General features: G+C 36.5%; 2 protein-coding genes and 1 long non-coding RNA gene across 12 annotated transcripts; 1 reads left to right on the top strand and 2 right to left on the bottom strand.

Annotated features, from left to right (window-relative positions):
* Positions 1 to 2,227: 2,227 nt before the first annotated feature.
* On the bottom strand, positions 2,228 to 21,159 carry LOC124119889. Of its 10 annotated transcripts, none has more exons than XR_007221870.1 (7): positions 11,027 to 11,257; positions 10,856 to 10,906; positions 10,378 to 10,444; positions 9,383 to 9,483; positions 7,170 to 7,434; positions 6,361 to 6,427; positions 2,228 to 2,714 (listed from the first exon to the last, which is right to left on the bottom strand). It is a non-coding gene; the product is annotated as an uncharacterized LOC124119889 (long non-coding RNA). The 10 variants fall into 10 exon arrangements; XR_007221871.1 differs by having other exon boundaries at positions 7,366 to 7,434; positions 11,027 to 11,248; XR_007221874.1 differs by lacking the exon at positions 9,383 to 9,483 and having other exon boundaries at positions 11,027 to 11,253.
* LOC124126005 lies at positions 11,288 to 14,641 on the top strand. Its single transcript, XM_048398454.1, has 3 exons — positions 11,288 to 11,718; positions 12,065 to 12,250; positions 13,087 to 14,641. The coding sequence occupies exons 1-3, from the start codon at positions 11,446 to 11,448 to the stop codon at positions 14,224 to 14,226; spliced, it is 1,599 nt and encodes a 532-aa protein (XP_048254411.1). The 5' UTR covers positions 11,288 to 11,445; the 3' UTR covers positions 14,227 to 14,641.
* LOC124118637 lies at positions 16,306 to 20,631 on the bottom strand. Its single transcript, XM_048398453.1, has 3 exons — positions 20,512 to 20,631; positions 19,084 to 19,200; positions 16,306 to 18,043 (listed from the first exon to the last, which is right to left on the bottom strand). Exons 1-3 carry the CDS (start codon positions 20,541 to 20,543, stop codon positions 16,507 to 16,509), a joined length of 1,686 nt encoding a protein of 561 aa, XP_048254410.1. The 5' UTR covers positions 20,544 to 20,631; the 3' UTR covers positions 16,306 to 16,506.
* Positions 21,160 to 25,353: the final 4,194 nt, after the last annotated feature.

Below are 25,353 nucleotides of genomic sequence, written 5' to 3'. Positions count from 1 at the left end.
TGGGTAGAAACCCTAACCCTAGCACCTCATGATTCACGTTTCTGTTGAGATACGATAACATCAGCGTCTGTATCAGAAATAACCCAGTTTTACATCACAATTAGACATATATTGGGTAGAAACCCTAACCCTAGCACCTCATGATTCACGTTTCTGTTGAGATACGATAACATCAGCGTCTGTATCAGAAATAAGCCAGTTTTACATCACAATTAGACATATATTGGGTAGAAACCCTAACCCTAGCACCTCACGAGTCACGTTTCTGTTGAGATACGATAACATCAGCGTCTGTATCAGAAATAACCCAGTTTTGAATCACAATTAGACATATATTGGGTAGAAACCCTAACCCTAGCACCTCATGATTCACGTTTCTGTTGAGATACGATAACATCAGCGTCTGTATCAGAAATAACCCAGTTTTACATCTTAATTAGACATATATTGGGTAGAAACCCTAACCCTAGCACCTCACGATTCACGTTTCTGTTGAGATACGATAACATCAGCGTCTGTATCAGAAATAACCCAGTTTTACATCACAATTAGACATATATTAGGTAGAAACCCTAACCCTAGCACCTCACGAGTCACGTTTCTGTTGAGATACGATAACATCAGCGTCTGTATCAGGAATAACCCAGTTTTTTCATCACCTGGTTGGACACATATTGGGTGGAAACCCTAACCCTAGCACCTTATCATTCATGTTTCTGTTGAGATACGAGAACATCAGCGTCTGTATCAGGAATAATCCAGTTTTACATCACAATTAGACATATATTAGGTAGAAACCCTAACCCTAGCACCTCATGATTCATGAAATACGATAACATCAGCGTCTGTATCAGGAATAACCCAGTTTTACATCACTGTCGGACATATATTGAGTAGAAACCCTAACCCTAGCACCTTATCATTCATGTTTCTGTTGAGATACGAGAACAACAGCGTCTGTATCAGAAATAATCCAGTTTTACATCACTGTCGGACATATATTGAGTAGAAACCCTAACCCTAGCACCTTATCATTCATGTTTCTGTTGAGATACGAGAACAACAGCGTCTGTATCAGGAATAATCCAGTTTTACATCACTGTCGGACATATATTGAGAAGAAACCTTAACCCTAGCACCTTATCATTCATGTTTCTGTTGAGATACGAGAACATCAGCGTCTGTATCAGGAATAATCCAGTTTTACATCACAATTAGACATATATTGGGTAGAAACCCTAACCCTAGCACCTCATGATTCATGAAATACGATAACATCAGCGTCTGTATCAGGAATAACCCAGTTTTACATCACTGTCGGACATATATTGAGTAGAAATCCTAACCCTAGAACCTTATCATTCGTGTTTCTGTTAAATACGTTAACATCAGCGTCTGTATCAGGAATAACCCAGTTTTACATCTATGTTGGACATAAATTGAGTAGAAACCCTAACCCTAGAACCTCATGATTCATGTTTATGTTGAGATTTTATAACATCAGCGTCTGTATCAAGAATAACCCAGTTTACATCACTGTCGGACATGTATTGAGTGGAAACCCTAACCCTAGAACCTCATGATTCTTGTTTCTGTAGAGATTTCGTGATATCTGCGTCTGATTCAAGAATAATCCAGTTTTACATCACTGTTGGACACATATTGGGTGGAAACTCTAACCCTAGCACCTCATGATTCATGAAATACGATAACATCAGCGTCTGTATCAGGAATAACCCAGTTTCACATCACCGTTGGACAGATATTGGGCAGAAACCCTAACCCTAGAACCATGTGATTCATGTTTCTGTTGATATTTAGCGACATTAGCGTCTGATTCAAGAATTACGCAGCTTTATGTCACTGTCGGACAAATATTGGGTAGTAACCATTACCAAAGCACCTCGCGATTCATGTTTCTGTTGAGATAATATGGTGACATCATTATTTTGGTACTGTCTAACTTACCATCTGTTTGGATGTAAAATCATAACCCGTAGCATGGATTGCCAGGATTGTAATGTAAGCTATAGCATGGTGGCTGGTAAATGTATTGTGGACAAGGCAAATCAGTGGCTGACAAGATCAGCAAAACCCATGCAATTGGGCACATTAACACAATCAGCCATTTGACATCATGTCGTTCGGTGATGAATACATGAACACATTCATGCCTACATAATACTGTTTATCCTTGTCATAATCAATCAACTACAAACGAAATTCATCATTTTGCTAGTTCTTTATTGTTGAGGAAACAATAAACATAAATGTAACACATGAAAAGAGTTTTGCCTCAAAATGCTGAAAACAGTGTCAGTGAAGAAATTCCATGCACAGTATATTTGTAAGATGCTAAATTCACCATATATGATAATTGATATTTTGAATGAAAAAAACACACCTCACATTATGAAACAATATATAATATGAATCATATGTTTAGATGTACAGTACTGTCCATGAGTATAGGGAGAAACACTGTCCCGCCACACAGTAGCGAACTGATGCTACTCCCTGCTGATCTTTTCACTACTAAGGATGTCAATGCTGACTTCAACACAGAACTCTTCTTCTCAACACTTCTTCTTTCCAGAACGTACAGGGCATAGTTGCTCTCCCTTCTCAAAGCACACTGTATTGGGAGCTGTATATGTAGTTTAGCGTTGGTGTAAACTGATACCATCAAGTTTCATTACAGCATGGTAGTTGCCCTGAAAAGGTTGAAAATATTCACATAAGTGATGTCATCACCATTGATTGAACATTTTTCATGGAAAAATAACTTATGATTTAACTTCAATATAAATAAATCCACGTTGTACACCTTATTTTTACATTTATACCCACATTAATTTAAAATTATATTGGAGTCAATTTTTTTAAATAAATATGTCAATATTAACAACTTCATAGACTCCTTCTTTAATTACTTACATAAACAAACAGAAAGACAACAATAGAAAATCAGTGACATTGTTAAACCCAATATAATGAAAAACAAGCCCCTCCCATTCTATTATCAGCCAATCAGGAAACAGTTGACCGTTTGTGGGTATAGCATACATTTATTTTAGGTTCATGGCAACATCAAGTTATGTTCCATTAAAAATGCCTGTAAAGATATTATAGTTTAATATCATGTTGTCTCACTTAAATTCAAAACTTAATGGGAAGTTATAATTTGCAGTTATCTCAACTGGCAAGAAATTTTTCTCAAGCCAGTTAAATGTGTCCAGGATACAAAATTAAGATGGTGTTATTACCACAAATATTTTCTTGAACAAAAAGGAAAATATCTGATGATAATTTGTGTACTTTTTGTAATTCACATCCAGAAACTGATATGCATTTATTTTTTGGTAAAAGATTTCTGGTTTCTGGACACAGACTCATAATTTGTATCTGGATATTCGTGTGAAGGAAAATGTGATAACAGATGATAATTTGATCTGATTTTGTTATTTTCAAAGTATGTAAGTGTAAGGTTCTTAAAATACAACCAAATTTCTAACATTTTGTGAGGGAGATGACTGATACAGTTAGACATGAATTTTGAAAAAATATATACTTCAACAAAAACCTGCAAAACAAATTTTATACACAGTATACTGACTCCGAGTGGACCATTCCTTCTTTTAGCCCTTACTACCGAGAGCAAGACAGGGTAACAACAAGTACCATCTTTTAACGTCTTTTGGAATGATGCTTCAAGGGATCGAATTTCTGACCTTCCACTCTCCGAGCAGACACTCTACCAGTACACCATAGAGGCAGTCAATCAGACTTGGAATTTGATGAATTTCAATGAGTTAAAGTAACTAAGTTGACAATCCATCAGTTTATTGTTATTTTCTGAAAACTAACAATCAACAGTACTTTTCTTATGTTCACCATTTTGTTACTTTTGTTCATTAGTGTAGAAAATTCTGGACGGGAAGCATTTTATCTGGACAGGAATATTTGCAAAGTTGCCCTTCCGGGAATTTTATATGCTGCTGTTACATAGCGACACGCTTAACATCAAATCACAATTCTGACATCATTGCTGGGATGATTCATGCCAAGTTTCAGCTTCATAGGCTTTGTAGCTCTAGAGGAGATGTTGAAAGTGAAATCGTTAACGACATACATACTAGCAGAAAAAGGTAACTTTTCTTAATAAAAAGTCCAACATAACTCAATCTCATTAAAATCAGATCTTAGTTCTCGCTACCGCTAAAAAATGATCTGAGGACATCCCATTATGGGTCACGTCAGCATGACCTTTCATCCAACCAATCAGAGCATCACTTACCAGATCCTGAAAGTGACAGTCAAAATGTGTTTTCTAATCATGCATCCTCGAAATATTTAACAGAGGGTATTCCGAACGACAGTTATGGGTTTTATGATTATATCCATGCAATTTAGGCCATCTATAAGTCATTCCAGAATGTTGTTTTGGTCAGTTTTAAATTTATTTAATCGAGAATACGTCAAAATATGTTTCGAGGCGTAGTCGCCAGTTTGAAACTAGTGCAGTAAAGCTCGAGATAGCTGTCCTCAGATCTTTGGTTAGCGGTAGCGAAAACTAAGATCAGATTTTAATGAGATTGAACAAAACTAAGTTTAATCTGAAATTAAATAATGCATCTTTCAATATGCATATTGATGAAGACATCTCCTCAGTTTTAAGGTCGTGATTCACAATTTGCATGCAAATGTTTATGGACTGCGCATAATTTGTGTGTTTGCATATTTGTTGGGAGCAAGGTATTTACACAAGTTTTCATAATGTAAACAGCACACAATGATTGTTTAGCTCTTTGGGTCTAATAAAATCTTTTTTCTTTTTGTTCAACTGTAATTATTAATGCTGTCACGGCTTGATGACATGTCGGAAACACAAAATGCGCAAAACGAAGTTGCCAAACATTTTTAATGTTCATCGAATCACAAATATCATCTGCCACATTAATAATCGGAAAATTCTTGGGCTAAGACGAATTAGTGGCAGAACTGTACGTTACCGGTTGAGAGAGCACAACATCCGGTCCCAACATTCAGCAATATGCCTAATTTTGCTTACACAGGACTATCAGTCACACTTGGTGTAGACAGCATCTGAGGTTCAGAAGAAAAACAGGGACAGTACACTGTTCACAAATGAGTGAGGGTTTCATCTGAACAGCTCTGATGGTCGTGCAAAGGTCTACATGCATACTGGAGAATGTTTTAGCAACTCTTGCATTACTTATCATCATCAGTTTTGGGGTGGAAGTGTAATGGTATGGGGTGGCATCACAACTCATGGGAAAACACAACTCATCACTGTTATGAGGACATCGTTTGAGATCATGTTCTTGCCTTTGTGCACATGCAGGGACGTAATGTCATGTTGCAGCAGGATAGTGCCCGCCTACAAGTTGCACCCCTCTTTGGGGGCGTGTCTCTCCATCTCCAATTACCAGGAATGGATTTTGTCAATGAATTTGTTACGATAAAACATTGATGAGACAAAAGACCAAATATTATGTTGTAATTTACAATAACATTTACACTACTTAATACACAGCAGTTACTTTTTTCCATTAGCCATGACATAAGCTTATTTGAACCTTCGCTTTGTGTAAGCTACAAGTGATCATCATCATTTCTACAAAGTTAAGTTTAAGCTTCCTGGAGAGTGTAGTTTCTCTTTTTTTATTTTCATTCTTAATTGTTTTTCAAGAAGCAATTTCAGCCCCTCCATTTCTCCAATTTGAATCCCCACCATTGGAGAATTGATTCCAACCAAATATGGTTGATATCTATCTCTTAGTTCAAGAGAGGAATATAGCCAAATTACTCCTATTTGGCCCTGACCCTTGGGGGGTTAGCCCTCTCCATTTGTACAATTTTTAATCCCCAGCATTGGAGAATGCTTCCAACCAAATATGGTTGATATCTATCTCTTAGTTCCAATAAAGAAGTCGTTTAAAGCAACATAGCCAAATTACCCCCATTAGGCCCCGCCACCCAGCCCTTTGGGGGGTCAGCCCCACCATTTGTACAATTTTGAATCCTCACCACCTAGGGATGCTCCCAGTCAAATTTCGTGAATTGTCAATTTGTTGTCAAAAGAAGAAGTTTTTTGAAAAAATCGTTGACATACGGACGACGGACCCCACGGTATGGCATAAGCTCACCTTGGTGAGCTAATAGTTGTGTCAGGATGACAAACACCAGACAAGCAGGCCATGTCGTTTGTATTCAAAAAGTATTTTGTTTTATTTTGTATATTTGTCTTATCTGGAAAAATAGTCTATGCTATATTACAACCAGTTTGTTTAACGACATGCAGACATGAATCCTACGTTTCGAGGCGATCAATGTTACCTTTGTTGGGTGCAACTGGACCAAACAAGCTATTTACACCAGGCTTCTTGTAACTGGACAGTGAAACCTGTGAACATTGTATACGAAGAATGAAAATCTTCATAAGAATAAACACAACACATGACACCACAGAACTGAATGAACAAATTGTAAAATAAAACACTGGGACAACCACATAACTTAATCCGAGTCCCATTGTGGTTCTACACATGCCAGGTGTCATTAAGTTTTAGTTTCCTTGGTTTCTGAGAAGAAAGTTCTTAAAGTTGAACAAATCAGAATTGGAAGCTACAAAAATACCTTTGCAAATGAAGGTTAAAAAAGTGTGATAAACATCCATCAACCTCTTCATGACAACATTGCTAAGGTTATCTAGGATAAACAAAAATATGCCTCATTACGAAGCATTTGAATGTGCCTGAAACTGATCAGAATTTATTTTTAGGGAATTAAATACTGGTAAAGGTCATCATAAATAGATTAACAAGATTATGCAGAAATAAGTAACAAATGTTCAGATACACCAAATGATATGAATATTTAATAATGATTGACAAATGAGGAAAAACGAGTGAATTGTTTATGACCACTTAAATTAATGGTGCTTGGTCCAGGCAGGCAAGAGGTTGATAGCACTAACAACTATCCATGTAATTGGGGTGTAATGTCACCAAATCAGCCAGGTCACACAAAACTGACATTCCATATAGTTGCCCTTTGGGAATGTTAAGAATCAAATTCTGTGACTACGTTTTTGAGACTGAATTACTTGGATCATGTCCGTGACAATCCAAACAGTGTTAGTATACCTGTAATCTAGATACAAGGGTGCATGCAAAGGGTATGACCATGGCATGATAATCTGAATCTGAAATCTGGAAAGAACAGTAGATCTATTTTATACCATTGTTGGAGTGCATAATAACATACATATATAACCAATCATAGCTTCACTTCCAAAAAGATTCATAGGAAATATTGCAGGTACAAGGTTATTACACTTACTGGTACATTCCATTATTAGGACACAAAAAGGTGAAAGATGATGGCATGACCAAATGGAACATATGATCACTGAAACATAGCACATTGGAGATTGAAATATAGTATTACAGCCTGTTTAATGAATAACACCATGATACATGAGTACCTGGTCAAAATAACATTCAATATGGCTGCAATGTTGTCACCCAAAAAAATCACAGACACAGTTTACCAGATTCAACCTAATTGAGGCCAGATGTGCCCATTGTATTGGTGCCATTAAACTGACTCATGTAACAGAGCTCCAGATAACTTTTTGAGCAATTCAGTTTTTACTTTAGGGTTTCTATTTTAATTGGGTTATTACATTTTTCATTGGGTAACCAATATTTTTTCACTCATCTATTCATCACTCTCTTGGGTCTTTCCCAAAATTAGTGAACATTTTAAGATTTCAAAAAAATGAAATAATGTTCTAAATACATAGTTTTGACTCAGAAAGTAAATTAGCTTGTAATTGTGTTTCAGAAATTAGCTCCTTTGTATGCATGCTGAAAAAGCTTCATTGGGCATTTACGCGAGCTGTTTTAATAATTTGAGTTTTTCATTTAATGCATGCGTTTCTGTACACAAGTTAATGGAAAGTAATTGGGTTTTAAATAATTTGGGGGGGTATTTTACACAAATACGCTGCTTATCTGTAGCTCTGATGTAATAGCTTATGGCTGTCCCCTCACATGACTGACAGAAATACTGTTCGAACAAACTACCCTGGGTATAGGTGTTAAAATGGCTCTGTAGCTTCCCTGTACTTTTTCACGGAATATATTATTACAACAAAAAGGCAATACAAGGTTATGATAAATAAGCAAAAGAAACAAAACTATTTATCTACAGAACAGACTTTCTCACAGCATCTTGACCAATTAAAAGGATGACAGTATATGCAAGAAGACAAATTCACCATTATCCCCTAAATATTAAATACTTGCTATGGAAACTAAATATCCCAAATTATCAAAAGGCACCAGTTCAACACTAGACCTATCTATGTGCCATGCTTGTTAAGGAAATATTGTAAGTTTTTTTAATCTGCCCAGAAAGGAGCACTACCCTCATTTTCAGTATGAGTCAAAGTCTCAATTTTTAAAAAATCCTAAACTACCCAAAGGCACCAGTTCAACACTAGACCTATCTATGTTCCATGCTTGTTAAGGAAATATTGTAAAAAAAATTTAATCTGCATAGAAAGGAGAATTTTCAGTATGAGTCAAAGTTGTGGCATCTCAAAATATTAATTTTTAAAAAATCCTAAACTATCAAAAGGCACCAGTTCACCACTAGACCGATCTGTGTGTCAAGTTTGGTGAAGAAATATTGTAGATTTTTAAGGTATGTTCCAAGAATGATCACTACCCTCCTATTTCAGTCAAAGTTGTTGCCATGGAAACTAAAGATAAAACTAAGATACATTTTACAAAAATCCAAAACTATCAACAGGCACCAGGTCACCACTAGGCCTATCCATGTACCATGATTGGTGAAGAAAATGGTAAACGTTTTTTCAAAATCTTACACAGAAGTATGAATGCAAGGACTGACCATGTCCATTTTAATACCCCCGCAAAACATGTTGTGGGGGATAATAATTGGTAATGAAACGAGTCAAAGAACACATTCATCATGACTGCTGCAGCAGCCCATGAAGACAAAATGTTGCAGTTCAAAATATAAGAAAAACTTGCAAAATGTGACCCTGTTGTTGGGTTTACCAAATAATTACTGTATATCAAATTTCATAATGTAAATGCAGAAGTGGCTTTCTAAAGGGTGAAAAGTATATGTTCAATATGGTTGCCATGTCTTGACAGCTTGAAGTTGTATTGGAATCATGTTAGTGGGATCAAATACACAAAATCTCAGCTTATTGAAAATATGATTTTCAGAGAAGATATTGAAAACACAAACAAACTTCATAAGGTATGTGAAAGTTTAAGGCCATAGAAGGCACAGGTAATACAGTCATCCAAGAAGCCACCTCAATTTGCTGGGCAGAGTTGCATCCCTGTCTGTCTCACAGTCCTTGAAGCATATTATTTTCCCTTCCGCCCAGCCCATCTCACTGGGTCTACTTTTAAACTAAAATGAATACAAAATGTTTCTATCAATATTTTACATTTTCAGAGACTAAGCTGCATCTCTTTCATATGCCAGAAATCTATGACAATGGGTTCAAATCCCATAATTACCATGATTATTTTCCTTGGGTTGTCAGCACCATTTCCACGCTGGTGGGTCTCATCAAGTGGTAAATATCTAAGATGTTCCTCCCAGATCAAGCAAAAAATACACCAATGTAAACCCCATAACACATATCAAATGATATGGCTGTGTAATATGCAAAAGTGATATTTTGTAAATGGCCTCATGTTTTAGAATATCATTGCTGAGATTTCAGTTTCATAGGCCTTGTAGATTCAGAAGAGGTTTTGAAAGTGTACAAGTTAGTTATGGACAGATGACAGATAATGCACCATGACATAAGCTCATTTGACTTCAAATTGGATATTCCTGTATTCATGATAGCCTGTAGTTTGATTACAGTATACCAACTTACACCTCATAACTTAATAAATGGCCTAAGGTCTGAGGGAAAGTAATACTTTCACAATTGCCATAATCAGGTCAGTAAGTTTGCATAGTGAATGGTTGAGTTGGCTTAATGCAACTTAGAACAGTGTTTCAGTAATATCACAGTGTGTCAGCTGATGATCCAGCGATGAAAGACTGATATAATGAGGTACCGATAATACTACAAATGTGGTATTTCATATCATGACATCCATGATTTAATTTGATGTATGATGATTCCTCTATCGTTATCCCTGACTTTATCATGGGGGTGCATAAAGATAAATGTTCACAGCACCTGTGCTTAGCTTGTGCTAAATCTATACAGCAGTAAATTAGCCTTAGTATAATAATATAAATTAATGTAATTCCCAACATGTATAGGGGTAGAATACAACATACCTGATTTCCTACAAAGGTTGCACCTCAAATTTCCTGAATGTGGCAGGACACAGCCCACTTGGATACCCTGGGAATAAAAAAATTTGTAAATTGGTACTGATATCTTGACATATTGGTTGCAAAGGGAGGTAATCAATGATACATGTATAGTTTACTATAAATTTGCCGAATGCACAATAATCTTTATGATCCTTTATTAATCTCATATGTCTATATATTCCCTCAGTGTTCATCATAACAACAACAACAACAACAACAAACAAAAAAGAGGGCACGTTGACTAGTGAATTAGAGCGTGGGCCTTATCTCACAATGGAGCGAACGCCAGAAAAGGACCTCACTTTGAACCCAGAACACAGACCTTTCAGCAAAACAAGTTAATTAACACTAATAATCTAGATGAGATTTGATGCTTCCCCGATGATATATCTATGTTAGTCCTACACTCATTCTGGGCCTACAGACATAGAATACAAACATGCGTCATGTGCAGGGTCAGCAGGCACGTTGACGTTCTCCATCTCAGTATCTGAAAATAAAAAGTACCATAGTGAATGGTTGTAGACTGTAAATTATGTTTGCACAAAGACTAGATAACATTATGACCAACGAACAAGTAAGAACAGATAAACAAAAAGCAAGATCTAACCGATAAATGTTTGATCGAAAACCGATCGCTTTGCCGGCCAAGGGGGATAACTCTTTCTGACCACGTCGGGACGATTTTTCCAAAGACACATTTTAACCTTGTTTGCCAATATATTTTGTAACGATCAGTTCTTATAAATATGTGTAGTTCTATCAAACAAATACACATACAATGGCATGTATGAATGAAAACCGTAACGATCTTCTATTAAGACCGGATTACTATATATCTATAGATCTATCTATTGGTTGTTAAAATAAGCCATTTCATCAACAAGGCCAAACTACTAAAAATAGAATTTTAGATACTTCCGCTCTATTTTGGGTTCGCGCATGCGCGAAAAACGAGGGACAAACATTGCCATTTTGTCCCTCTTCCGCTTGTTAGAATCGTAGCGCGGTTTCGGATATTTTAACACGATGCCAGCTAAACACTGTGCGTATGGGATCTGCCGAAGTGACAACCGCTATACGGATAGGCCTGACATGGCAGGGATCCATTTTATTTTGTTTCCTAAGTTTCACAAGCAGCCTGAGAAGTGTACAAGGTGGGTTCGCGCCTGTCGTCGAGAGGGCTTTACGACGGACAAGGTCAACAAGTACACCTACATATGTTCAAAGCACTTTATCGGCGGGAATGGTCCTTCACTTGAACATCCCGATCCTATCCCGGCAACATATACATTTGATCAGGTACGTGTTATTATTTGTGTATTTTTTTCATTATAACGTCAGACACATAGATCTAGATCTCTGTCGATACCACCATAGGTAGACTAGGCCTAGAAGGTCAAATTAATGTTCGATGTTCAAAGTGTTTACTGGATATGTCATACCACATTTTGTCAATTTTGTGAACAGTTTTCAGATTTAACAACTGATTTAGATTTATTTTATTTGGAATTATGACAACATTAATTTGGGTTCAAATGTCATGGAAAATTGATTAAAGCAACCATGTGAGCAATAAGTAGATTCTAGGCCCATGTTCCAAACATAGTGGCAGATTTGTGCAGTCCATATATTATTTTTTTTCTAGGTGGTGAAATTTTCTAAGAAAAGAAAGAGCCCTGTGGAGAGATGTCCCCTTCCATGTAAGGTATCCAGGTTGGAGCCCACTTCTACAGCAGGTGATGGCCTATCTTTACTTGCAGTGTGTGCAGCTGACCACCCATACACCTCTAGAAAGCACCTGGAGTGGCAGGAAACAGTCAATACTGAATTGGTATGGACCAAATTTTGTATTGCCATAAATGTATTACATTTGTAAAGTTTTTTTTATTTAAGCCTGTAATCAGATGTAAAATGGGCTCTGCAATCATATTTAACCGTGTAAACAATGGTAAATATTAGATCCATATTTTGTTTAAGTAAAAAAAATTATGGTATGCAATTTTGGAATGTAAACCATTAATAATGTTATCCTAAAGGAATATTTTCTTTGAATATAGGACATAGTTGCAAGTCAGCGTTAGCTTCAGCAGATAACTTGTTTATGAAAATGTCGCCTTACACCTAACCTTAAAGGGTTAGACTCATTAATGTCATTTCACCATGGCTAGATAATAAGCAGTTGTAATTTAAAAGTTATTCCCTGCCCTTTTCAATTTCATTGAAATTGATAACACTGTTTTCATTGATGCATTAAGCATTTAAGCACGTTGTGTGTTTGTTCACCATTTGTTTATCTTATTAATAGCAGCTGATGCAATCATTGTAATAGGTGGTATTATGGTATTGTTGAAATAATAGATTTTACAAGTATGACCTCAAGGCAACAGGAGGGGCGGTGGGGTAGCCTAGTGGTTAAAGTGTTCACTCGCCATGCCAAAGAATGGTCTCGATTCCCCACATGAGTACAATGTGTGAAGCCCATTTCTTGTGTCCCCTGTCGTGATATTGCTGGAGTATTTCTAAAAGCGGTGTAAAGCCATACTCACTCAGGCACCAGGAACTTACTTCAACCATGACATTGCCACTAAGATAAAACAATTTCCTAACCATGCCTTAGATGTTAATGATCAAACATTATGTATCATTAGTTAATTTTTATGTCAACAGGAACAGAATGTCTGTGCTACTGGTGCTGACATAGAAGAGGCTACCTTGACTGAGCTCAGGTCCAGTGATGCTGCCTGCCAAGCAATGCCAACAACGAAGCATGAGTCCAATCAGACTGAGTTTGTGTGTTCCAGCATTCTGGTATCTAAAATTTATGAAAAGATGACAGCACAAGTCCCTGATTCAGATTGTGAAATAAGCAGGGATCTTGACAACAAAAGCTGTGATTTACTATTTAATAATTTGGTATCTAATAAGAAGAAATTCAAGTACTATACTGGCATGAAAACTGTTCATTTTAATCATCTTTTTGCTTCCCTTGGTGACAGTGTAAATGACATCTGTTACTGGCGTGGAAATAAGATAAGTTCCAGTAAACCTGGCAAGTGCCGGGTTTTATCAATCAAAGACCAGCTTGTTTTGACACTTGTCAGATTAAGGAGAAACTTTCCAACAAAAGATTTATCCTATAGATATAACATCAGTGTCGGTTCTGTTTCCTGTATCATTACCACTTGGATTCAGTTTCTGTACATGAAATTTATTACTTTGAAAGATCACATCTTTCCTTCTAGACATCTTATCAGGAAAACATTGCCATCTGTGTTTAAAAGCTTCAAAAACATCAGAGTTATTGTTGATTGTTTCGAAGTGTTTTCTGAGCGACCAAGTGATTATGGTGAGCAAGGTAACATGTACTCTCAGTACAAAACTCACAACACCTTGAAAGTTTTACTTGGAATTTCTCCAACTGGTGCTGTTACATTTTTGTCTGATGCATATGAAGGTAGCATATCAGACAGAGATATTATCAGGAAATCAGGCTTTCTGGAAAAAATTAACCCAGGTGATTTGATCTTAGCCGATAGAGGCTTCAATATCAAAGATCTCCTCATGAGCCGTAGAGCACACTTGAATATTCCTCCATTTCTAGGCAAAAGGGACAAGCTGACTCCTCAAGAAGATATCTTGACTCGATCTATTGCTAGAACAAGAATACATGTGGAGAGATCAGTGGGAAGGTTGAGGGAGTATCGTATATTAAACACAGTTATTCCTCTTTCAATGAAACACTTAGCGTCCCAGATAGTTTTTGTTATAGGAATGCTTTCCAACTATCAGCCACCACTTGTTAAATAGGGCATTAGCCCATTACCATGATTGAATTTATAATACATGTGATAGGAGGTACGATAATTCTAGTCCGAGTAGTTGTCGTTATCGGCTGATTATTTTTCAATATCTCATAAATACTACTTTTTTTTTACAATAAAAAGCGCACTAAAACATGTACATCATGAACCAAGTCATCACTCAGCATCTATCGCCAGGTTCCATTTGCGATGCCATATATCGGTGATCAATCATGACTTGTCACTACCTGCAGCAAGAAATAATAACAAAGAGTAATATTGCGCGTCAAATTTTTATTGACACCTCATGTATATGTCCACGGCTGGCGCTGGTGAACAATTTTAGACTCATGTCTGTTTCAGTTTTCACTGCGTCCTTATCAAATAGCTACTAATTAGTTAATCAGTTTTATTTTTGTGAATGTAGAGTAGATGTGTGAATCATTCACAATTGTGATCTGTTCTGTGTCATAATGTTCATACATATTATCCCAGAAAATCGTTTTTGGAATCATGCTAAACTTTCTTCAAAGACATGCAGCCATCATCATATGAGCTTTGAACCACTTTAATATTTAACAGCATTGTTGGCTGTAGTACTTCACCTGTGTTATTACATGTCCCTGAAGGTGAGATGTATCGTCATAACTGTTATTAGAATACAAGGTATTACAATTATTTCACTGTTTATCAAGGTATTTTTCCCAACAACTGCAGCATGTATTGGAATGATCATTTGAACATGGTATTGTTGTACAAATTGATATGTCTGTCCTGGGAACAGGCCTGAAACATTGACCCAGTCTCCGTATAGGAGGTATGCACACTTTTGTACAGCGTGAATAATTGACATGTCAAGACTACAAGAGTAAACATTACGGAGGTATCACTCAGCGAGAAGTATGATTCGTGGTTATATTAAAAAAACTACACACTCACAACCATTGTTTCAATTGTAACAGTATCTGCATGTCTCCACTGATCTAGTTTATGATAAAATAATATTCCAACAATGTAACTATTACTTTGAAAATAGTAATAATGAAAAATATTAATAACATTACCGCTGTAGATATGCAAAACATTTTTATGCCTTTCAGCCCAACCATTTTGTCACCGCCATAATTGTTTGTTAAACTCTAAACAATGAAAAATATGTTCTGATTGTGTCAACTTAGTACTTCTTGTTCCTTGAAAACAATAAATGTTTCAGGAAGTCATTACTGGTTTTGTTTTCATGATATGATTGTTTCTATTACATATTATGTATTTTAAACTCAAATGTGTCCTTTTCTCCTTCCTGATTCTGAAGGTACCACATGCAATTTTGAATCTTCGTTACATATGTACGATTTATGACAGTACATGTACTTGCATCAGTAAGTAGTTATGCGACAAAATCTCTTCATGCTGTGTTGATCAAAGTTAACTTGTATCCACATTTGTGAAATACTTAGTCCATGAAGTATAAAAATAATTACAAATGACAGTACTTCACATTTTTGGTAATTTACATGGTTGTAAATCGAGGCAAATAAACACTGCGGAAATCTAAAATTGGTGTTTTTTAGTTATCAAATGTATTCGTAAGAACATAACTTGAATACAGTTAGTTGCTTTGCTAAAGCTGTACACCATGCATACTAGTTATTAACTTTCATCATTCTCACATTGCATATGTACAATTAGAAGTGAAAAAATGTTGAAATGTTTACTAGCTTGAATAATGAGAACAAGTACTAGCCCTCACCATACTAACTGGGAGCAAAGGTGTTTCACTTTCTTTATGAATGCAGCACAAGAAAAATATTCACCATAAGTGTGGTACGATATGGAGCTCACCTAGTATAATGTCAAGTTTACACATGAAGTATATTGTACTAATAATCATGACAACCTCACAGGGATACACTGTACAGTGTATTAAAAAAAAGATGAATTATACACAGGGATGTGAGCAGGTTTTCCCAAAAGAGGAAAATTCTAGGGGGTCTGGGGGCATTCCCCCCCCCCCCCCCCCCAGAAATTTTTTAAACATTTGATTGCATTTTAAGCAATTTCGTGCAGTTTGGACAACATTCACACCAAGAAATGTAAAAAGTCAATGGCAAAAGTCAATAAGTCAAATAAACAAGACGGCAGATGCAGTAAAATTTCGAAATAATACATCATGTGATTCAGTTCTATGATCAAAGTAATGTTGAAGTGAATAAATGTAACACACTGACCATTAACTTCTGTGTCTTGTTTTTTATGGACATTCACTCATGTTACATGTTTGTTATGCTTACTTGGACAGATCAAAGGGAAGTAGCTTTCTTGGTACTCTCATTTCAAATATCTCAGGAACTAGAATATTTTTGTAAAATATTTTCAAGAGGCGGTATGTCTGTTCCCAAAATAATTTATTGAAGGGTATTCTTTCTACTGACATACCCTCAGGCGACCATATTACAAAGTCACAAAAAGATTTTTCACAGATGGCCATTTGCATTTGACATTGGAAATAATATTTATGATTCCTTTTCAATTTCAGTCTGCCATTTTCGAAAGTGCTGCAAAATGAATAGTATTGCTTCTTTGTAAGTTTTTCTTTTGCCTCAGTTGGATTAATGTTTTCAAGTACTGATGGGCACTTAATTTCTAAAACACCATCAGCCACATCTGTACTGAGAGACTGTAAGATGCCATCAGGGCTACATCCTAGTTCAGGATACTTCGAATTTATCCAGAAACCACTTGCAAGGCAGGTAAATGTTTCTACATATTTTAATGAATAGTCTTCAAAGGCTTTTTTTTCATTATGTGATCCATACCTCATGTCAACAGTATTAAAACAATCAATACCCCATACATGTGATGATAACAAGCGATATCTACCTCGATCTGTGGATACCATAGAACAGTCTTTACAAATAGATGCTGTCACTCTGTACCACCTGGCATTATGCCACTGATCAGAAATTGCTTGACCCACCGTACCAGGTACTTCACAAGGGCCAACTCCATACTCTGAAATACTTTCTTTCACATTTTCAATGAAAACATCACATTTATCCATGAGATATAACTTCAAGTCATTAGACAATTCATAATCATCATAAGTAATTTCTAGGATACTCTGCCATGAAGTATTTGTATCCAAGGCAAGTGCAGTAGAAATGAAAGCAGTTGCAAAACTACTGTCAGCTCTGTGAGACTGATCTACAACAGGACATGGGTCATGATCAATAACACGGTTAGGAGCTCTCTTTTTGCTGTACTGCAAAGTGTGGGCAGGTTGTGGGTTTCTAGTTTTGTTTCGGGGTTTATTCCAGGAACAAGAGAAAGAAGTACATGAGGGTGCTGTATAGCCAAAGTTGACAGTATAATCCTCTAATGCAAACAACAATCCTGCAATGTGGCTACAACGTCCAGTGGCTGAACCTACACAATCACATGATGCATCCTGGATGACTGCAAAATTATCAAGAGTAACATGTACATGGTACATCATACCTAGTCTGTATGATGGAAGACATTCACATTTAAGATAATAATACTCATTTTTAGAACATGTTTGAATATTTTGTATGTGGCCACTCTTAAAAAAAGCTCGTCCCTTCTTCATTGGCTTTGCAGTGCTGAAGGTGGTGTCCTGATCATCATCATCACTGTCATTGATAGGAGTGACTTGTGGTAGAGGCTGTAGTCTGGCTGATGCAATGATATACTGGTATATATCGCCATATGAGAAGGTTGGTGGGATGTTGCCAGAAGGGAAGGCCTTCCATCCAGTGATAGGTGGTGTGGGAGGTTGCCTCACAGCCGAACACGGACTTGAACTGTAAAACAAAGAGAAAATAGCGCAATACACAATCATGACACATGTATCTATTTGGCTATATAATTCATGCACCAGTGCAACATATTATTGTAGCATGCAACCTAATATTGATGTCAAAATGCACTAAATGCATGTAAAATTCCAAATTTGTGTGTCTATAAGTCTAACCCTTGTGTATCCACACATCAATCTTGGATCACATTCAATACCTGTACAGTTTATTTACCATACTACATAACTAATCTGTGTTATTTGTAATTTGTCATGATTTCGTGGGCTTGACATTGTCACATTGTGGGTACTTCTAGATTGTGTGCAAATGTTCCTATTACGTTTCACAGCAATAATCCAAAAATAAACAAGACACGGGCAGCAGACCAGCCTGTTTCAACTTTGATATATTTATTGGACCAGGGGACAAGCTGATTTTGTTTGTTGCAACTGGGTTTTCATGTCAACATGCACCTGGTGCAAGTATAATCAACTTCCTTAAAACCGAGCTATGTGACATTGTAATCACATATATGTGATGCAACTATTATCTTTCTTAAGGGACCAATTATTTTATTTAATTTGCGGGTGGGGTGGGGGTGGGTTCCTGGGATTTCATGACAGAAGACCCAAAGGATATTGTTTTCACAACGCCAATATTAAGACATGAAGCTTTTGAAAATTAAAATATTACGAACATTTTTATGTCAACCTGATGGAAAAATATTTTCGGATTCCTGTAACAAATTCTTTTATGAGTTGATTAATTCAATTACAAATGTATTTAAGTGATTAATATAATTTTCTCAGAATAAATATGCTGTGAACAGTAATGGAAATTCCCTTACATTTTCTTTTTGGGTACTTTTTAAATGATGTTCCATTACAAATGTTGTTCACAATATTAAATCCATTTGACAAAAGTTAACAGAATTCAATGCCATTTCAATCCAGAAATGGAAATGCATCAATAATATTTCAACCCATTCTTACGCAGTCTTTGCATTTGGTCAAAGATAAAATCTGGAATTGAAACCTCATAGTTACCTGTTAACATGGTTAAGAGATGCCAAAACATCCTGAACCTTTATTTGGTACCATTTCCCATTATCAATGGAAATGGCAATGTTCGTGTTCTGCTGAGCTGTGATGCACTCTTGACATCTGTGTGAAAACAATGGATAAACATCAGTTATGTTACAATTTCAGATATTGATTAATGAGTAGATGAATTCAGTTTCCAACCCCTGAGCTTACTAGTAAATGATTGCATGATTACTTTCCATCTATATTATTACTAGTAATATTAGTCCAATCACTTTAAGGGGCGGTCGGGTAGCCCAGTGGTTAAAGCGTTCGCTCATCACGCCGAAGACACGGGTTCGATTCCCGACATGGGTACAATGTGTGAAGCCCATTTCTGGTGTCCCCCACCGTAATATTGCTGGAATATTGCTAAAAGCGGCGTAAAATCATACTCATACTCATACCAATCACTTTAATCATTGTTATTGGGTAATCATGATAATAGGATCAAGTTTTTTGCAGAGTATAGTAATATACATACTTTTTTTTTTTAAATAGCAATTTCATGAAGAATACTGACAAGATCAATCACCCCTTTACGATCATTAGGGTTAGGTACCCGTTTTATTTCGAAAATGCCGAAATGCTCTTACTCGTGACCTGAAGCAATGGTGTCATATACTGAACCAGTTGTCATTTTGAAGTAATAATTATGCATATAAGTAAATAAATTAATTGTATACTTATGTTCACATAGCCCAAGTGTGTGAAGAAAAACACTACATAGAGATGAAAATGGCTATAAATTATATATTTTCGCGTGGAAATTTTCGTTGTGTGGGATTATTTATGCCTTAAAAAATCTGGAAAATAATAGTAATAATAACAAAAACGTTTGCATGTGTAAACAGAATCATTGACAGAGGTACATATAGTATTGGGGCTGCCAGACCAGGTTGTGGTCATCATGTGAGTATAATAAAAATAATATAGTAATTACCGGATTATAGCCCAAGCTGTTAGATTAGAAGGGTCATGGACGCATTAGGCCTAAGTGTCCATGAAATGGTGAAAACTGGAACAGTTATTGCCCTTTTTCAGACGAACGTTTAGTGCCCGAATTCTCTCATCCAGGCAAATGTCATGCTGATAACGAATACGACAGATTTCTATTATTCCCACATACATTTATGGAGTTGAAACACACAAATGTATTTCAGTATTATCCGTTATTAGCATAAACAAATATTACGGAAATCACTTCCGGTTTGGATTTTGATATGACGTCTGTCTCGTAAATTATATGCACATCGGGTTAATCATCAGAGTACCGTAATACCATTGTGATAACAATCACGGCACGATACCTTTACCAAGATATATATTTCATAGATTCTCATAACTTACATATACTATTTTTAACGAAAACCAATAAATAAGACGACTTACCTTTCGACGAGTTCGGTCTTCCTTCCTGTCATCGGCAGGCCTCGGCACTCCAACCACCGTTTCAGCTGAACAACTGAATGTCTGTCGACGTCTGGATAAATAAACTGAGCTCCAGGGACATCTTCAGTCAGCAGAGACACGTTAAAACAAAGGCGATGTAGAAGCCATGTTAATACGGATGCGGGTAAACGTCAAAACAACTGTCAAATAGAGGCGCGCGAAAAACTGCAATGTTTGTCCCTCGAAATATTATTGTGTATCACGTGACGCGTATGTGCACATAAACTGTGACGTAATCGATGAAATGGCTTATTGTAATTAGGTGATGTATAAAATACATATACCGTATGAAGATACTAAATCTAAGTCTAGCCTGTCTAGACCGGAGATAAAAAACAACAACAAAATGATGACAGACATCCTACCATCTGCTGAATGCTGTGTTGGACACTGCATGTTCCAATATGGCGTGAAATGCGCCCCTGTGAACATACATCCTAATATGGTTATGCTATTTAATTGTTACTGTTAGCTAGTAGTAGCATTAAATGTTAGTCTCCAGAGACGTAGAGACCGTCTTTGTACCTACTAGTAGCAGGTCATAGTTGCTAACAACTCTGTGCTAGTAGTAGGTAATATTTCCTGGATCGGGTGGGCCAGGCCATTTAATGTGTTTCCGAAAGGGGCGAAGGTGGTCTGTGCAACCCAAGAGGGGGGTTTTAGGGGTTGCTTATATAGAATTGGGGACTTTTGAGATTTGGAATAGATGCCGATGGGATTGGGGAGGAGAACTAAGGGAGCTGGGTATGGTGGATGTTTGTTTGTTTATGTGATTTTGATTTGGTAGGTTATTGTGTTTTTAGATGCGTTTTATTAGTTCCGTTTTTATTAAGAATACGCCTAAGGCCTTGAAGTTTTCTAGTTTATTTTGTGGGTTTAGTATTGCTTCTAGAGTTAGAGCCTTGTTTAGATTGAGGGTGGTTTGTAATGCGGTTCGATGTGTTAGGTAGTGTGTGCAGTGGATGAGTGCGTGTTCTGGGGTTTCTGGTTGTTTGCAGTGTGGGCAGTTACCTGTAGTGTGTTTTCTTTTAAAATTTAGGTGGTTATTCAGGTTGGTGTGTCCTGTTTGGAGTTTAGTGATTACTCTGTCGATTTTTTTGGATGGATGGAGAATTTTTGGTTTGGTTAGTGGTTTGCTGAGCACTTTTTTGATTTGGCTATTTCAGTTTAGATATAGGTTATGCCATTTTTTGTGATTTTTTGCTTGTTTACACTTTTAATTTCTGATTTTGAGATGGGTAAGTTTAAGCTTATTTCTGGGATTTTGAGGGATAGTTTAGCTGCTTTATCGGCGTTTTCATTACCGTATATTCCTACGTGGGCGGGTATCCACAAGAAGGTTATTTGTTTGCCTGCCTTAGTTAGGTCGTTGGAGCTTTTAAGTATTTGATTTATTAATTTAGGTCGGTTTTTGGTATTTTTGTTTTGGAGGGCTTGCAGTCCACTTAGGGAGTCGGTAAGTATTAGGATTTTATTGTGGTTTTTGGATTCTTGATTATGGAGGGCTGAGGCCATGCCCATTAGTTCTGCCGTGAATATTGATTGGTTGTTTGGGAGTCGGAAGGATTGTGTGGTTTTAGTTGGTTGTGTGGTATGGACTCCGAAACCTGTGTGTTTGGAGGTCGGATCTGAGGATCCGTCCGTGTAAATGTGACACCAATTTGGCCAATTTTCGTGTATGTATGCTAGTGTGGTAGTTTTAGCTATGTTTGGGTCGGTTTGTTTATTTATTTGGCTAGCTAGTGTTGTGTCTATTTTGGGTATTTTAAGTTTAGGGGTGAAGATATTTGATTGTTTGCAGTTTTGTTTAAGATTTTTAATTTGGTGTTCATTTAGGTAGTTTGTTATTCTTTGGGATATTGGGGTAAGTAAGGGGTGTTTACGAGCTAGAGCTTGGTTTTTGGGGCTGATGTTTTGGTTTATTAAGTTTTGGATGAGAGGGTTTGATTGGGACGCGGCCCAGAAATTTAAGCTTAGCTGTTCCCTGCGTAGACTTAGTGGCATTTCTCCTGTTAAGGCCTGAAGTGAGGTGTAGGAGGTGCCATGTTGGGTGCGTGTAATTAGTTTGAGAGCCTGATATTGTATTGAGTCAACTTTTTTAGATAGAGAGTTGTTTAGGGTGTTGTATATGGCGCAGCCGTAGTCTAGTTTTGATCTAATTAGTGATATGTAGAGAGAGAGGAGGGTATCTTTGGATTATCCCCAGTTAGAGCCAGTTAGGCATCTTAGGGTGTTTAGGTCTTTACTGCATTTAGTTGTTAGGTTTTGGATGTGAGCATCCCAGGTGAGATGTTCATCGAAAATAAGTCCTAAGAATTTGGTTTGTTTTTGAAATTTGATTGTTTGATTGTTTAGCTGGAGGATTGGGGAAGCGGGTTTCATGTTTTTATGTTTGAATACTATTCCTGTTGTTTTTTCTGAGTTAAGGGAGAAGCCCCATTTGTCAGCCCATTGTTGTATTTTATTAAGAGATTTTTGGAGTAAATTTTGGACCATGTTCATGCTTTTAGTGCGGATCCAGATGGCTCCAATTTGGCGTCATGATGGACTCTAGTTATATACTATAGTGTTAATCCACAATAAATTGAGTAAACCCAATTTAAGGTTCAAACTACTCTCAGCCCGATAACTTGTAAGTTGCTTTTCCTACATACACATGAAACCTTTTGATCTTAAACAGTGTATAATTGTGATTTCCTAAACCAGTTAATTTCATTGTAAGTGACAGGTCTTTTTATTATAATCTTCTTTATTTCCAAATAGTTGTTTTCATTAGGTACATCTGTAACTATTTCATCTTCCCAAAGTACCCTTCCATGCCTTTCTAAAACAACATCGTAAAGAAGCTAATGAGTCTTCTTAATTACAGGAGGACTATATCATTATAACAATAGGTAAACTCAATCAGCCATGACAACTCTCTGTAGATGTTTTGGCATGTATAAGTTTTGTGAGTGAACCGGTTCATTAGCAGTCAACGCATCTGGTCCGTATCTTGTCAAAATGTTGTTTTAGCTACTTTCCTTTTTATTGTTGTATGTAATACAGTTGTGTAGCTAAACTGGTTGTATAAATTTACACTGACGGAATTAGTCTGTGATCTGTGTCAGCGCAGATTGTCTTTATCTTATCTTTAATTGTCAAGTATTAGTTCAATTAGCCGTTATTAAAAAACCTGTGAAACTATTACCACATTTTCTTTATTACTTTATTCCTATTTTGTTACACCCCTGATCATTCGAGCACAGCTCCGTGACAATTGTCATCTGTGGTATTATAGGATATATTGTCATCTGTGGTATTATAGGATATATTGTCATCTGTGGTATTATAGGATATATTGTCATCTGTGGTATTATAGGATATATTGTCATCTGTGGTATTATAGGATATATTGTCATCTGTGGTATTATAGGATATATTGTCATCTGTGGTATTATAGGATATATTGTCATCTGTGGTATTATAGGATATATTGTCATCTGTGGTATTATAGGATATATTGTCATCTGTGGTATTATAGGATATATTGTCATCTGTGGTAGTATAGCATATATTATCCTCTGTGGTATTATAGGATATATTGTCCTCTGTGGTATTACAGGATATATTGTCATGCGTGGTAGTACACGATATATTTTCTTCTGTGGTAGTATGGGATATATTGTCATATGTGGTATTATAGGACGTATTGTCATATGTGGTAGTATAGGACATATTGTCATATGTGGTATTATAGGATATATTGTCATATGTTGCATTATAGGATATATTGTCATATGTGGTAGTATTGGATTTATTTTCATCTGTGGTGTTATAGTAGTTGGTCATCGACTGACGGTCATACTGATGACGCAATCTGAGATGGGCCTAAAATGCCCGAACGGCAGAAAATAATCAGTCTCGAATATCTGGCGAAACACTTAAATCATCGTGTGTAACACATTATTTTCATTCTGTTCAATACTGATTTGTTCCTATCATATGGTTGATGTGTTGTGTGACATTACATGGCTATTTTTTTTTTTAATGGGGATAAATATTTAAAAGGTACAGCTTTTAAGGTTCAATGAGTGAACAGTGTTGTTCTTCACGACTTGAAACGTGATATGGACATCACGCGGGACGTTGCCACAACAATCGTTGACGTGATCATAGCACTCCATCAGTACGTCAGTAGTGGTGAAATCAGTCAGTACTGTGCTATTCTAATTACGTCACGTCAAGATGATACTACAGTAAACTACGGTTATAACGAACACGCTTATAACGAACTGACGGATATAACGAACTTACTTTTTGGTCCCGACTACTTGCTGTAGTCATGCTGTATATGTACTTGTAACGAACTACGGTTATAACGAACTAAAATTAGTAGTCCCTTTGAGTTCGTTATAACCGTAGTTTACTGTATTGTGTCTTAGTGAACGCATGGACATGGTTTTGATTTCGACTCTGTATTTCCTGCTTGTGTTGTCGACGTGAAGGAAATCTCCCTGTACTATTTTCCCAGAAGACACATCCCTTAAAAAACATTGGTTTCAAGTTGTGCCAAATAAGGTGTATTGAAAACGGTGGTTGTTTGAGGATGGAATACGATTTAGAATGTTTCATCCGCCACCTACGGACTACTGAATCAAAGAATATCGAGAAGAATGCAGGATACATATTTCTCCTTAGGAATCAAACTGACGTAAGTTAAACATAGTTCGTGATGTGTGTTGATATACCTGGAGATCTACAAGTATGAGTGTTTATATTTTACAAATGTATGACAGTTTA

Source organism: Haliotis rufescens, unplaced genomic scaffold, assembly GCF_023055435.1.
Source record: "Haliotis rufescens isolate VD_foot unplaced genomic scaffold, xgHalRufe1.0.p SCAF_18, whole genome shotgun sequence".
Lineage (NCBI taxonomy): Eukaryota > Metazoa > Mollusca > Gastropoda > Lepetellida > Haliotidae > Haliotis > Haliotis rufescens.
The sequence above is the reverse complement of the archived record's forward strand: the minus strand, read 5'-3'. Positions and strand labels throughout refer to the sequence as shown.